Below are 15,000 nucleotides of genomic sequence, written 5' to 3'. Positions count from 1 at the left end.
GGGGGTCAGACTGGAGCAGGGACAGGACCTGGGAGTCAGGCTGGAGCAGGGACAGGACCTGGGAGTCAGGCTGGAGCAGGGACAGGACCTGGGAGTCAGGCTGGAGCAGGGACAGGACCTGGGGGTCAGAATGGAGCAGGGACAGGGACAGGACCTGGGGGTCAGACTGGAGCAGGGACCTGGGGGTCAGGCTGGAGCAGGTACAGGACCTTGGAGTCAGGCTGGAGCAGGGACAGGACCTGGGGGTCAGGCTGGAGCAGGGACAGGACCTTGGAGTCAGGCTGGAGCAGGGACAGGAGCTGGGGGTCAGGCTGGAGCAGGGACAGGACCTGGGAGTCAGGCTGGAGCAGGGACAGGTACAGGACCTGGGGGTCAGACTCGAGCAGGGACAGGTACAGGACCTGGGGGTCAGACTGGAGCAGGGACAGGACCTGGGAGTCAGGCTGGAGCAGGGACAGGACCTGGGAGTCAGGCTGGAGCAGGGACAGGTACAGGACCTGTGGGTCAGGCTGGAGCAGGGACAGGACCTGGGAGTCAGAATGGAGCAGGGACAGGACCTGGGGGTCAGGCTGGAGCAGGGACCAGGGGGTCAGACTGGAGCAGGGACAGGACCTGGGAGTCAGGCTGGAGCAGGGACAGGACCTGGGAGTCAGGCTGGAGCAGGGACAGGACCTGGGGATCAGGCTGGAGCAGGGACAGGACCTGGAAGTCAGGCTGGAGCAGGGACAGGACCTGGGAGTCAGGCTGGAGCAGGGACAGGACCTGGGGGTCAGGCTGGAGTAGGGCCCTGGGGGTCAGACTGGAGCAGGGACAGGACCTGGGAGTCAGGCTGGAGCAGGGACAGGACCTGGGAGTCAGGCTGGAGCAGGGACAGGACTTGGGGGTCAGAATGGAGCAGGGACAGGGACAGGACCTGGGGGTCAGACTGGAGCAGGGACCTGGGGGTCAGGCTGGAGCAGGGACAGGACCTTGGAGTCAGGCTGGAGCAGGGACAGGACCTGGGGGTCAGGCTGGAGCAGGGACAGGACCTGGGAGTCAGGCTGGAGCAGGGACAGGACCTGGGAGTCAGGCTGGAGCAGGGACAGGACCTGGGGGTCAGGCTGGAGTAGGGACCTGGGGGTCAGACTGGAGCAGGGACAGGACCTGGGAGTCAGGCTGGAGCAGGGACAGGACCTGGGAGTCAGGCTGGAGCAGGGACAGGACCTGGGGGTCAGGCTGGAGCAGGGACAGGACCTTGGAGTCACAATGGAGCAGGGACAGGACAGGACCTGGGGGTCAGACTGGAGCAGGGACCTGGGGGTCAGCCTGGAGCAGGGACAGGTCCTGGGGGTCAGGCTGTAGCAGGGACAGGACCTGGGGGTCAGACTGGAGCAGGGACCTGGGGGTCAGGCTGTAGCAGGGACAGGTACAGGACCTAGGGGTCAGACTGGAGCAGGGACAGGTAGAGGACATGGGTGTCAGTCTGGAGCAGGGACAGGGACAGGACCTGGGGGTCAGTCTGGAGCAGGGACAGGACCTGGGAGTCAGGCTGGAGCAGGGACAGGACCTGGGGATCAGGCTGGAGCAGGGACAGGACCTGGGAGTCAGACTGGAGCAGGGACCTGGGGGTCAGGCTGGAGCAGGGACAGGACCTGGGAGTCAGGCTGGAGCAGGGACAGGGACAGGACCTGGGGGTCAGACTGGAGCAGGGACCTGGGGGTCAGGCTGGAGCACGGACAGGACCTGGGAGTCAGGCTGGAGCAGGGACAGGACCTGGGAGTCAAGCTGGAGCAGGGACAGGACCTGGGGGTCAGCCTGGAGCAGGGACAGGTCCTGGGGGTCAGGCTGTAGCAGGGACAGGACCTGGGGGTCAGACTGGAGCAGGGACCGGGACAGGTACAGGACCTAGGGGTCAGACTGGAGCAGGGACAGTTAGAGGACCTGGGGGTCAGTCTGGAGCAGGGACAGTGACAGGACCTGGGGGTCAGTCTGGAGCAGGGACAGGACCTGGGGGTCAGGCTGGAGCAGGGACAGGACCTGGGGGTCAGGCTGGAGCAGGGATAGGACCTGGGGGTAAGACTGGAGCTGGGACATGACCTGGTTGTCAGACTGGAGCTGGGACATGACCTGGGGGACAGGCTGGAGCAGTGACAGGTACAGGACCTGGGGGTCAGACTGGAGCAGGGACAGGACCTGGGGGTCAGACTGGAGCAGGGACAGGACCTGTGGGTCTTTCTGGAGCAGGGACAGGACCTTGGGGTCAGACTGGAGCAGGGACCTGGGGGTCAGACTGGAGCAGGGACAGGGACAGGACCTGGGGGTCAGGCTGGAGCAGGGACCTGGGGGTCAGACTGGAGCAGGGACCTGGGGGTCAGACTGGAGCAGGGACAGGTGCAGGACCTGGGGGTCAGACTGGAGCAGGGACAGGGACAGGACCTGGGGGTCAGACTGGAGCAGGGACCTGGGGGTCAGACTGGAGCAGGGACCTGGGCAGGACCTGGGGGTCAGACTGGAGCAGGGACAGGGACAGGACCTGGGGGTCAGGCTGGAGCAGGGACAGGGACAGGACTTGGGGGTCAGGCTGGAGCAGGTACCTGGGGGTCAGACTGGAGCAGGGACAGGACCTGGGGGTCAGACTGGAGCAGGGACAGGACCTGGGGGTCAGACTGGAGCAGGGACAGGACCTGGGGGTCAGGCTGGAGCAGGTACCTGGGGGTCAGACTGGAGCAGGGACAGGACCTGGGGGTCAGACTGGAGCAGGGACAGGGACAGGACCTGGGGGTCAGACTGGAGCAGGTACCTGGGGGTCAGACTGGAGCAGGGACAGGACCTGGGGGTCAGACTGGAGCAGGGACAGGACCTGGGGGTCAGACTGGAGCAGGGACAGGGACAGGGCCTGGGGGTCAGACTGGAGCAGGGACAGGACCTGGGGGTCAGGCTGGAGCAGGTACCTGGGGGTCAGACTGGAGCAGGGACAGGACCTGGGGGTCAGACTGGAGCAGGGACAGGACCTGGGGGTCAGACTGGAGCAGGGACAGGGACAGGGCCTGGGGGTCAGACTGGAGCAGGGACCTGGGGGTCAGACTGGAGCAGGGACCTGGGGGTCAGACTGGAGCAGGGACAGGGACAGGGCCTGGGGGTCAGACTGGAGCAGGGACAGGACCTGGGGGTCAGGCTGGAGCAGGTACCTGGGGGTCAGACTGGAGCAGGGACAGGACCTGGGGGTCAGACTGGAGCAGGGACAGGACCTGGGGGTCAGACTGGAGCAGGGACAGGGACAGGGCCTGGGGGTCAGACTGGAGCAGGGACCTGGGGGTCAGACTGGAGCAGGGACCTGGGGGTCAGACTGGAGCAGGGACAGGACCTGGGGGTCAGACTGGAGCAGGGACAGGACCTGGGGGTCAGGCTGGAGCAGGGACAGGACCTGGGGGTCAGGCTGGAGCAGGTACCTGGGGGTCAGACTGGAGCAGGGACAGGACCTGGGGGTCAGACTGGAGCAGGGACAGGACCTGGGGGTCAGACTGGAGCAGGGACAGGGACAGGGCCTGGGGGTCAGACTGGAGCAGGGACAGGACCTTGGAGTCACAATGGAGCAGGGACAGGACCTGGGGGTCAGACTGGAGCAGGGACCTGGGGGTCAGCCTGGAGCAGGGACAGGTCCTGGGGGTCAGGCTGTAGCAGGGACAGGACCTGGGGGTCAGACTGGAGCAGGGACCTGGGGGTCAGGCTGTAGCAGGGACAGGTACAGGACCTAGGGGTCAGACTGGAGCAGGGACAGGTAGAGGACATGGGTGTCAGTCTGGAGCAGGGACAGGGACAGGACCTGGGGGTCAGTCTGGAGCAGGGACAGGACCTGGGAGTCAGGCTGGAGCAGGGACAGGACCTGGGGATCAGGCTGGAGCAGGGACAGGACCTGGGAGTCAGACTGGAGCAGGGACCTGGGGGTCAGGCTGGAGCAGGGACAGGACCTGGGAGTCAGGCTGGAGCAGGGACAGGGACAGGACCTGGGGGTCAGACTGGAGCAGGGACCTGGGGGTCAGGCTGGAGCACGGACAGGACCTGGGAGTCAGGCTGGAGCAGGGACAGGACCTGGGAGTCAAGCTGGAGCAGGGACAGGACCTGGGGGTCAGCCTGGAGCAGGGACAGGTCCTGGGGGTCAGGCTGTAGCAGGGACAGGACCTGGGGGTCAGACTGGAGCAGGGACCGGGACAGGTACAGGACCTAGGGGTCAGACTGGAGCAGGGACAGTTAGAGGACCTGGGGGTCAGTCTGGAGCAGGGACAGTGACAGGACCTGGGGGTCAGTCTGGAGCAGGGACAGGACCTGGGGGTCAGGCTGGAGCAGGGACAGGACCTGGGGGTCAGGCTGGAGCAGGGATAGGACCTGGGGGTAAGACTGGAGCTGGGACATGACCTGGTTGTCAGACTGGAGCTGGGACATGACCTGGGGGACAGGCTGGAGCAGTGACAGGTACAGGACCTGGGGGTCAGACTGGAGCAGGGACAGGACCTGGGGGTCAGACTGGAGCAGGGACAGGACCTGGGGGTCTTACTGGAGCAGGGACAGGACCTTGGGGTCAGACTGGAGCAGGGACCTGGGGGTCAGACTGGAGCAGGGACAGGGACAGGACCTGGGGGTCAGGCTGGAGCAGGGACCTGGGGGTCAGACTGGAGCAGGGACCTGGGGGTCAGACTGGAGCAGGGACAGGTGCAGGACCTGGGGGTCAGACTGGAGCAGGGACAGGGACAGGACCTGGGGGTCAGACTGGAGCAGGGACCTGGGGGTCAGACTGGAGCAGGGACCTGGGCAGGACCTGGGGGTCAGACTGGAGCAGGGACAGGGACAGGACCTGGGGGTCAGGCTGGAGCAGGGACAGGGACAGGACTTGGGGGTCAGGCTGGAGCAGGTACCTGGGGGTCAGACTGGAGCAGGGACAGGACCTGGGGGTCAGACTGGAGCAGGGACAGGACCTGGGGGTCAGACTGGAGCAGGGACAGGACCTGGGGGTCAGGCTGGAGCAGGTACCTGGGGGTCAGACTGGAGCAGGGACAGGACCTGGGGGTCAGACTGGAGCAGGGACAGGGACAGGACCTGGGGGTCAGACTGGAGCAGGTACCTGGGGGTCAGACTGGAGCAGGGACAGGACCTGGGGGTCAGACTGGAGCAGGGACAGGTGCAGGACCTGGGGGTCAGACTGGAGCAGGGACAGGGACAGGACCTGGGGGTCAGACTGGAGCAGGGACCTGGGGGTCAGACTGGAGCAGGGACCTGGGCAGGACCTGGGGGTCAGACTGGAGCAGGGACAGGGACAGGACCTGGGGGTCAGGCTGGAGCAGGGACAGGGACAGGACTTGGGGGTCAGGCTGGAGCAGGTACCTGGGGGTCAGACTGGAGCAGGGACAGGACCTGGGGGTCAGACTGGAGCAGGGACAGGACCTGGGGGTCAGACTGGAGCAGGGACAGGACCTGGGGGTCAGGCTGGAGCAGGTACCTGGGGGTCAGACTGGAGCAGGGACAGGACCTGGGGGTCAGACTGGAGCAGGGACAGGGACAGGACCTGGGGGTCAGACTGGAGCAGGTACCTGGGGGTCAGACTGGAGCAGGGACAGGACCTGGGGGTCAGACTGGAGCAGGGACAGGACCTGGGGGTCAGACTGGAGCAGGGACAGGGACAGGGCCTGGGGGTCAGACTGGAGCAGGGACAGGACCTGGGGGTCAGGCTGGAGCAGGTACCTGGGGGTCAGACTGGAGCAGGGACAGGACCTGGGGGTCAGACTGGAGCAGGGACAGGACCTGGGGGTCAGACTGGAGCAGGGACAGGGACAGGGCCTGGGGGTCAGACTGGAGCAGGGACCTGGGGGTCAGACTGGAGCAGGGACCTGGGGGTCAGACTGGAGCAGGGACAGGGACAGGGCCTGGGGGTCAGACTGGAGCAGGGACAGGACCTGGGGGTCAGGCTGGAGCAGGTACCTGGGGGTCAGACTGGAGCAGGGACAGGACCTGGGGGTCAGACTGGAGCAGGGACAGGACCTGGGGGTCAGACTGGAGCAGGGACAGGGACAGGGCCTGGGGGTCAGACTGGAGCAGGGACCTGGGGGTCAGACTGGAGCAGGGACCTGGGGGTCAGACTGGAGCAGGGACAGGACCTGCGGGTCAGACTGGAGCAGGGACAGGACCTGGGGGTCAGGCTGGAGCAGGGACAGGACCTGGGGGTCAGGCTGGAGCAGGTACCTGGGGGTCAGACTGGAGCAGGGACAGGACCTGGGGGTCAGACTGGAGCAGGGACAGGACCTGGGAGTCAGGCTGGAGCAGGGACAGGACCTGGGAGTCAGGCTGGAGCAGGGACAGGACCTGGGGGTCAGGCTGGAGCAGGGACAGGACCTTGGAGTCACAATGGAGCAGGGACAGGACAGGACCTGGGGGTCAGACTGGAGCAGGGACCTGGGGGTCAGCCTGGAGCAGGGACAGGTCCTGGGGGTCAGGCTGTAGCAGGGACAGGACCTGGGGGTCAGACTGGAGCAGGGACCTGGGGGTCAGGCTGTAGCAGGGACAGGTACAGGACCTAGGGGTCAGACTGGAGCAGGGACAGGTAGAGGACATGGGTGTCAGTCTGGAGCAGGGACAGGGACAGGACCTGGGGGTCAGTCTGGAGCAGGGACAGGACCTGGGAGTCAGGCTGGAGCAGGGACAGGACCTGGGGATCAGGCTGGAGCAGGGACAGGACCTGGGAGTCAGACTGGAGCAGGGACCTGGGGGTCAGGCTGGAGCAGGGACAGGACCTGGGAGTCAGGCTGGAGCAGGGACAGGGACAGGACCTGGGGGTCAGACTGGAGCAGGGACCTGGGGGTCAGGCTGGAGCACGGACAGGACCTGGGAGTCAGGCTGGAGCAGGGACAGGACCTGGGAGTCAAGCTGGAGCAGGGACAGGACCTGGGGGTCAGCCTGGAGCAGGGACAGGTCCTGGGGGTCAGGCTGTAGCAGGGACAGGACCTGGGGGTCAGACTGGAGCAGGGACCGGGACAGGTACAGGACCTAGGGGTCAGACTGGAGCAGGGACAGTTAGAGGACCTGGGGGTCAGTCTGGAGCAGGGACAGTGACAGGACCTGGGGGTCAGTCTGGAGCAGGGACAGGACCTGGGGGTCAGGCTGGAGCAGGGACAGGACCTGGGGGTCAGGCTGGAGCAGGGATAGGACCTGGGGGTAAGACTGGAGCTGGGACATGACCTGGTTGTCAGACTGGAGCTGGGACATGACCTGGGGGACAGGCTGGAGCAGTGACAGGTACAGGACCTGGGGGTCAGACTGGAGCAGGGACAGGACCTGGGGGTCAGACTGGAGCAGGGACAGGACCTGGGGGTCTTACTGGAGCAGGGACAGGACCTTGGGGTCAGACTGGAGCAGGGACCTGGGGGTCAGACTGGAGCAGGGACAGGGACAGGACCTGGGGGTCAGGCTGGAGCAGGGACCTGGGGGTCAGACTGGAGCAGGGACCTGGGGGTCAGACTGGAGCAGGGACAGGTGCAGGACCTGGGGGTCAGACTGGAGCAGGGACAGGGACAGGACCTGGGGGTCAGACTGGAGCAGGGACCTGGGGGTCAGACTGGAGCAGGGACCTGGGCAGGACCTGGGGGTCAGACTGGAGCAGGGACAGGGACAGGACCTGGGGGTCAGGCTGGAGCAGGGACAGGGACAGGACTTGGGGGTCAGGCTGGAGCAGGTACCTGGGGGTCAGACTGGAGCAGGGACAGGACCTGGGGGTCAGACTGGAGCAGGGACAGGACCTGGGGGTCAGACTGGAGCAGGGACAGGACCTGGGGGTCAGGCTGGAGCAGGTACCTGGGGGTCAGACTGGAGCAGGTACCTGGGGGTCAGACTGGAGCAGGGACAGGACCTGGGGGTCAGACTGGAGCAGGGACAGGACCTGGGGGTCAGACTGGAGCAGGGACAGGGACAGGGCCTGGGGGTCAGACTGGAGCAGGGACAGGACCTGGGGGTCAGGCTGGAGCAGGTACCTGGGGGTCAGACTGGAGCAGGGACAGGACCTGGGGGTCAGACTGGAGCAGGGACAGGACCTGGGGGTCAGACTGGAGCAGGGACAGGGACAGGGCCTGGGGGTCAGACTGGAGCAGGGACCTGGGGGTCAGACTAGAGCAGGGACCTGGGGGTCAGACTGGAGCAGGGACAGGGACAGGGCCTGGGGGTCAGACTGGAGCAGGGACAGGACCTGGGGGTCAGGCTGGAGCAGGTACCTGGGGGTCAGACTGGAGCAGGGACAGGACCTGGGGGTCAGACTGGAGCAGGGACAGGACCTGGGGGTCAGACTGGAGCAGGGACAGGGACAGGGCCTGGGGGTCAGACTGGAGCAGGGACCTGGGGGTCAGACTGGAGCAGGGACCTGGGGGTCAGACTGGAGCAGGGACAGGACCTGCGGGTCAGACTGGAGCAGGGACAGGACCTGGGGGTCAGGCTGGAGCAGGGACAGGACCTGGGGGTCAGGCTGGAGCAGGTACCTGGGGGTCAGACTGGAGCAGGGACAGGACCTGGGGGTCAGACTGGAGCAGGGACAGGACCTGGGAGTCAGGCTGGAGCAGGGACAGGACCTGGGAGTCAGGCTGGAGCAGGGACAGGACCTGGGGGTCAGGCTGGAGCAGGGACAGGACCTTGGAGTCACAATGGAGCAGGGACAGGACAGGACCTGGGGGTCAGACTGGAGCAGGGACCTGGGGGTCAGCCTGGAGCAGGGACAGGTCCTGGGGGTCAGGCTGTAGCAGGGACAGGACCTGGGGGTCAGACTGGAGCAGGGACCTGGGGGTCAGGCTGTAGCAGGGACAGGTACAGGACCTAGGGGTCAGACTGGAGCAGGGACAGGTAGAGGACATGGGTGTCAGTCTGGAGCAGGGACAGGGACAGGACCTGGGGGTCAGTCTGGAGCAGGGACAGGACCTGGGAGTCAGGCTGGAGCAGGGACAGGACCTGGGGATCAGGCTGGAGCAGGGACAGGACCTGGGAGTCAGACTGGAGCAGGGACCTGGGGGTCAGGCTGGAGCAGGGACAGGACCTGGGAGTCAGGCTGGAGCAGGGACAGGGACAGGACCTGGGGGTCAGACTGGAGCAGGGACCTGGGGGTCAGGCTGGAGCACGGACAGGACCTGGGAGTCAGGCTGGAGCAGGGACAGGACCTGGGAGTCAAGCTGGAGCAGGGACAGGACCTGGGGGTCAGCCTGGAGCAGGGACAGGTCCTGGGGGTCAGGCTGTAGCAGGGACAGGACCTGGGGGTCAGACTGGAGCAGGGACCGGGACAGGTACAGGACCTAGGGGTCAGACTGGAGCAGGGACAGTTAGAGGACCTGGGGGTCAGTCTGGAGCAGGGACAGTGACAGGACCTGGGGGTCAGTCTGGAGCAGGGACAGGACCTGGGGGTCAGGCTGGAGCAGGGACAGGACCTGGGGGTCAGGCTGGAGCAGGGATAGGACCTGGGGGTAAGACTGGAGCTGGGACATGACCTGGTTGTCAGACTGGAGCTGGGACATGACCTGGGGGACAGGCTGGAGCAGTGACAGGTACAGGACCTGGGGGTCAGACTGGAGCAGGGACAGGACCTGGGGGTCAGACTGGAGCAGGGACAGGACCTGGGGGTCTTACTGGAGCAGGGACAGGACCTTGGGGTCAGACTGGAGCAGGGACCTGGGGGTCAGACTGGAGCAGGGACAGGGACAGGACCTGGGGGTCAGGCTGGAGCAGGGACCTGGGGGTCAGACTGGAGCAGGGACCTGGGGGTCAGACTGGAGCAGGGACAGGGACAGGACCTGGGGGTCAGACTGGAGCAGGGACCTGGGGGTCAGACTGGAGCAGGGACCTGGGCAGGACCTGGGGGTCAGACTGGAGCAGGGACAGGGACAGGACCTGGGGGTCAGGCTGGAGCAGGGACAGGGACAGGACTTGGGGGTCAGGCTGGAGCAGGTACCTGGGGGTCAGACTGGAGCAGGGACAGGACCTGGGGGTCAGACTGGAGCAGGGACAGGACCTGGGGGTCAGACTGGAGCAGGGACAGGACCTGGGGGTCAGGCTGGAGCAGGTACCTGGGGGTCAGACTGGAGCAGGGACAGGACCTGGGGGTCAGACTGGAGCAGGGACAGGGACAGGACCTGGGGGTCAGACTGGAGCAGGTACCTGGGGGTCAGACTGGAGCAGGGACAGGACCTGGGGGTCAGACTGGAGCAGGGACAGGACCTGGGGGTCAGACTGGAGCAGGGACAGGGACAGGGCCTGGGGGTCAGACTGGAGCAGGGACAGGACCTGGGGGTCAGGCTGGAGCAGGTACCTGGGGGTCAGACTGGAGCAGGGACAGGACCTGGGGGTCAGACTGGAGCAGGGACAGGACCTGGGGGTCAGACTGGAGCAGGGACAGGGACAGGGCCTGGGGGTCAGACTGGAGCAGGGACCTGGGGGTCAGACTGGAGCAGGGACCTGGGGGTCAGACTGGAGCAGGGACAGGGACAGGGCCTGGGGGTCAGACTGGAGCAGGGACAGGACCTGGGGGTCAGGCTGGAGCAGGTACCTGGGGGTCAGACTGGAGCAGGGACAGGACCTGGGGGTCAGACTGGAGCAGGGACAGGACCTGGGGGTCAGACTGGAGCAGGGACAGGGACAGGGCCTGGGGGTCAGACTGGAGCAGGGACCTGGGGGTCAGACTGGAGCAGGGACCTGGGGGTCAGACTGGAGCAGGGACAGGACCTGGGGGTCAGACTGGAGCAGGGACAGGACCTGGGGGTCAGGCTGGAGCAGGGACAGGACCTGGGGGTCAGGCTGGAGCAGGTACCTGGGGGTCAGACTGGAGCAGGGACAGGACCTGGGGGTCAGACTGGAGCAGGGACAGGACCTGGGGGTCAGACTGGAGCAGGGACAGGGACAGGGCCTGGGGGTCAGACTGGAGCAGGGACAGGACCTTGGAGTCACAATGGAGCAGGGACAGGACAGGACCTGGGGGTCAGACTGGAGCAGAGACCTGGGGGTCAGCCTGGAGCAGGGACAGGTCCTGGGGGTCAGGCTGTAGCAGGGACAGGACCTGGGGGTCAGACTGGAGCAGGGACCTGGGGGTCAGGCTGTAGCAGGGACAGGTACAGGACCTAGGGGTCAGACTGGAGCAGGGACAGGTAGAGGACATGGGTGTCAGTCTGGAGCAGGGACAGGGACAGGACCTGGGGGTCAGTCTGGAGCAGGGACAGGACCTGGGGATCAGGCTGGAGCAGGGACAGGACCTGGGAGTCAGACTGGAGCAGGGACCTGGGGGTCAGGCTGGAGCAGGGACAGGACCTGGGAGTCAGGCTGGAGCAGGGACAGGGACAGGACCTGGGGGTCAGACTGGAGCAGGGACCTGGGGGTCAGGCTGGAGCACGGACAGGACCTGGGAGTCAGGCTGGAGCAGGGACAGGACCTGGGAGTCAAGCTGGAGCAGGGACAGGACCTGGGGGTCAGCCTGGAGCAGGGACAGGTCCTGGGGGTCAGGCTGTAGCAGGGACAGGACCTGGGGGTCAGCCTGGAGCAGGGACCGGGACAGGTACAGGACCTAGGGGTCAGACTGGAGCAGGGACAGTTAGAGGACCTGGGGGTCAGTCTGGAGCAGGGACAGTGACAGGACCTGGGGGTCAGTCTGGAGCAGGGACAGGACCTGGGGGTCAGGCTGGAGCAGGGACAGGACCTGGGGGTCAGGCTGGAGCAGGGATAGGACCTGGGGGTAAGACTGGAGCTGGGACATGACCTGGTTGTCAGACTGGAGCTGGGACATGACCTGGGGGACAGGCTGGAGCAGTGACAGGTACAGGACCTGGGGGTCAGACTGGAGCAGGGACAGGACCTGGGGGTCAGACTGGAGCAGGGACAGGACCTGGGGGTCTTACTGGAGCAGGGACAGGACCTTGGGGTCAGACTGGAGCAGGGACCTGGGGGTCAGACTGGAGCAGGGACAGGGACAGGACCTGGGGGTCAGGCTGGAGCAGGGACCTGGGGGTCAGACTGGAGCAGGGACCTGGGGGTCAGACTGGAGCAGGGACAGGTGCAGGACCTGGGGGTCAGACTGGAGCAGGGACAGGGACAGGACCTGGGGGTCAGACTGGAGCAGGGACCTGGGGGTCAGACTGGAGCAGGGACCTGGGCAGGACCTGGGGGTCAGACTGGAGCAGGGACAGGGACAGGACCTGGGGGTCAGGCTGGAGCAGGGACAGGGACAGGACTTGGGGGTCAGGCTGGAGCAGGTACCTGGGGGTCAGACTGGAGCAGGGACAGGACCTGGGGGTCAGACTGGAGCAGGGACAGGACCTGGGGGTCAGACTGGAGCAGGGACAGGACCTGGGGGTCAGGCTGGAGCAGGTACCTGGGGGTCAGACTGGAGCAGGGACAGGACCTGGGGGTCAGACTGGAGCAGGGACAGGGACAGGACCTGGGGGTCAGACTGGAGCAGGTACCTGGGGGTCAGACTGGAGCAGGGACAGGACCTGGGGGTCAGACTGGAGCAGGGACAGGACCTGGGGGTCAGACTGGAGCAGGGACAGGGACAGGGCCTGGGGGTCAGACTGGAGCAGGGACAGGACCTGGGGGTCAGGCTGGAGCAGGTACCTGGGGGTCAGACTGGAGCAGGGACAGGACCTGGGGGTCAGACTGGAGCAGGGACAGGACCTGGGGGTCAGACTGGAGCAGGGACAGGGACAGGGCCTGGGGGTCAGACTGGAGCAGGGACCTGGGGGTCAGACTGGAGCAGGGACCTGGGGGTCAGACTGGAGCAGGGACAGGGACAGGGCCTGGGGGTCAGACTGGAGCAGGGACAGGACCTGGGGGTCAGACTGGAGCAGGGACAGGACCTGGGGGTCAGACTGGAGCAGGGACAGGGGGGGTCAGACTGGAGCAGGGACCTGGGGGTCAGACTGGAGCAGGGACCTGGGGGTCAGACTGGAGCAGGGACCTGGGGGTCAGACTGGAGCAGGGACAGGACCTGGGGGTCAGACTGGAGCAGGGACAGGACCTGGGGGTCAGGCTGGAGCAGGGACAGGACCTGGGGGTCAGGCTGGAGCAGGTACCTGGGGGTCAGACTGGAGCAGGGACAGGACCTGGGGGTCAGACTGGAGCAGGGACAGGACCTGGGGGTCAGACTGGAGCAGGGACAGGGACAGGGCCTGGGGGTCAGACTGGAGCAGGGACCTGGGGGTCAGACTGGAGCAGGGACAGGGACAGGGCCTGGGGGTCAGACTGGAGCAGGGACAGGACCTGGGGGTCAGGCTGGAGCAGGTACCTGGGGGTCAGACTGGAGCAGGGACAGGACCTGGGGGTCAGACTGGAGCAGGGACAGGACCTGGGGGTCAGACTGGAGCAGGGACAGGGACAGGGCCTGGGGGTCAGACTGGAGCAGGGACCTGGGGGTCAGACTGGAGCAGGGACCTGGGGGTCAGACTGGAGCAGGGACAGGACCTGGGGGTCAGGCTGGAGCAGGGACAGGACCTGGGAGTCAGACTGGAGCAGGGACAGGACCTGGGGGTCAGACTGGAGCAGGGACAGGACCTGGGAGTCAGACTGGAGTAGGGACATATATTGAAACACTGACATTATGAAGGAAGATCAAACATACAGCAAAACCAACCAAATGAAACTCTAATCTTTACACACATGGAAACACACACACACCCAGGAGGTTTCCCTCACCTGGAAAAGGCTGGTTCGGAGACAATGTCAAAGACTAAACCAGCTGTTCCACCTCTAAACTGAATCCTGTTTTGTTTTCCAGACTGGGGTTGAACCGGGATGCCAGCCATGCCAGGCAGGTGTGTGTGGCCAGGGTGAGTGCCACCCAACCGGTCAGAGAGGCTTCTCCTGTACATGCCACCCTGGATGGACCGGAGACCGTTGTCAGGACCAGGTCAACAACCCCTGTGATGGGAACAAGTCAGTGGACTGGGGATGGGGGTGAGGGGTGAGGGGTGAGGGATGGGGGATGGGGGTGAGGGGTGAGGGGTGAGGCGAGGATGGAGAGGAATGAGTGAGGGGAAGGGAGGGGTGAGGGGAGGATGGATGGGGGTGAGGGGTGAGGGGAGGATGGGGGTGAGGGGTGAGGGTGAGGGGAGGATGGAGAGGAATGAGTGAGGGGAAGGGAGGGGTGAGGGGTGAGGGGAGGATGGGGGTGAGGGGTGAGGGGAAGGGAGGGGTGAGGGGGAGGATGGAGAGGGATGAGTGAGGGGAAGGGAGGGGTGAGGGGGAGGATGGAGAGGGATGAGTGAGGGGAAGGGAGGGGTGAGGGTGAGGGGAGGATGGAGAGAAATGAGTGAGGGGAAGGGAGGGGTGAGGGGTGAGGGGGAGGATGGAGAGGAATGAGTGAGGGGGAGGGAGGGGTGAGGGTGAGGGGAGGATGGAGAGGAATGAGTGAGGGGAAGGGAGGGGTGAGGGTGAGGGGAGGATGGAGAGGAATGAGTGAGGGGAAGGGAGGGGTGAGGGTGAGGGGAGGATGGAGAGGAATGAGTGAGGGGAAGGGAGGGGTGAGGGTGAGGGGAGGATGGAGAGGAATGAGTGAGGGGAAGGGAGGGGTGAGGGGGAGGATGGAGAGGAATGAGTGAGGGGAAGGGAGGGGTGGCTGACCATGTGGGATTTCGATCCATTTAAATTGTATTTCTCCCTTCCTCCCCCATCTCTCTCTCTCTCCTTCCTCTCCCTCCCCCATGTCTCTCTCTCTCCTTCCTCTCCCTCCCCATCTCTCTCTCCCTCCCCTCTCCCTCCCCTCTCCCTCCCCCATCTCTCTCTCTCTCCTTCCTCTCCCTCCCCTCCCCCTCCCCCATCTCTCTCTCTCTCTCCTTCCTCTCCATCCCCTCTCCCTCCCCCATCTCTCTCTCTCTCCTTCCTCTCCCTCTCCTCCCCCTCCCCCATCTCTCTCTCTCTCCTTCCTCTCCCTCCCCTCTCCCTCCCCCATCTCTCTCTCTCTCCTTCCTCTCCCTCCCCTCCCCCTCCCCATCTCTCTCTCTCCTTCCTCTCCCTCCCCTCTCCCTC

General features: G+C 65.8%; 1 protein-coding gene across 1 annotated transcript in view; it reads left to right on the top strand.

Annotated features, from left to right (window-relative positions):
- Positions 1 to 15,000, top strand: part of LOC139374582 (slit homolog 2 protein-like) — a 220,167-nt gene that overhangs the window by 201,007 nt on the left and 4,160 nt on the right. The window contains exon 38 of the mRNA XM_071115587.1: positions 13,751 to 13,908. Within this exon, the coding sequence (XP_070971688.1) occupies positions 13,751 to 13,908 (158 nt within the window). The remainder of the gene's footprint in view (positions 1 to 13,750; positions 13,909 to 15,000) is intronic.

Source organism: Oncorhynchus clarkii, chromosome 19, assembly GCF_045791955.1.
Source record: "Oncorhynchus clarkii lewisi isolate Uvic-CL-2024 chromosome 19, UVic_Ocla_1.0, whole genome shotgun sequence".
In the NCBI taxonomy this organism is placed as follows: Eukaryota; Metazoa; Chordata; class Actinopteri; order Salmoniformes; family Salmonidae; genus Oncorhynchus; species Oncorhynchus clarkii.
The sequence above is the reverse complement of the archived record's forward strand: the minus strand, read 5'-3'. Positions and strand labels throughout refer to the sequence as shown.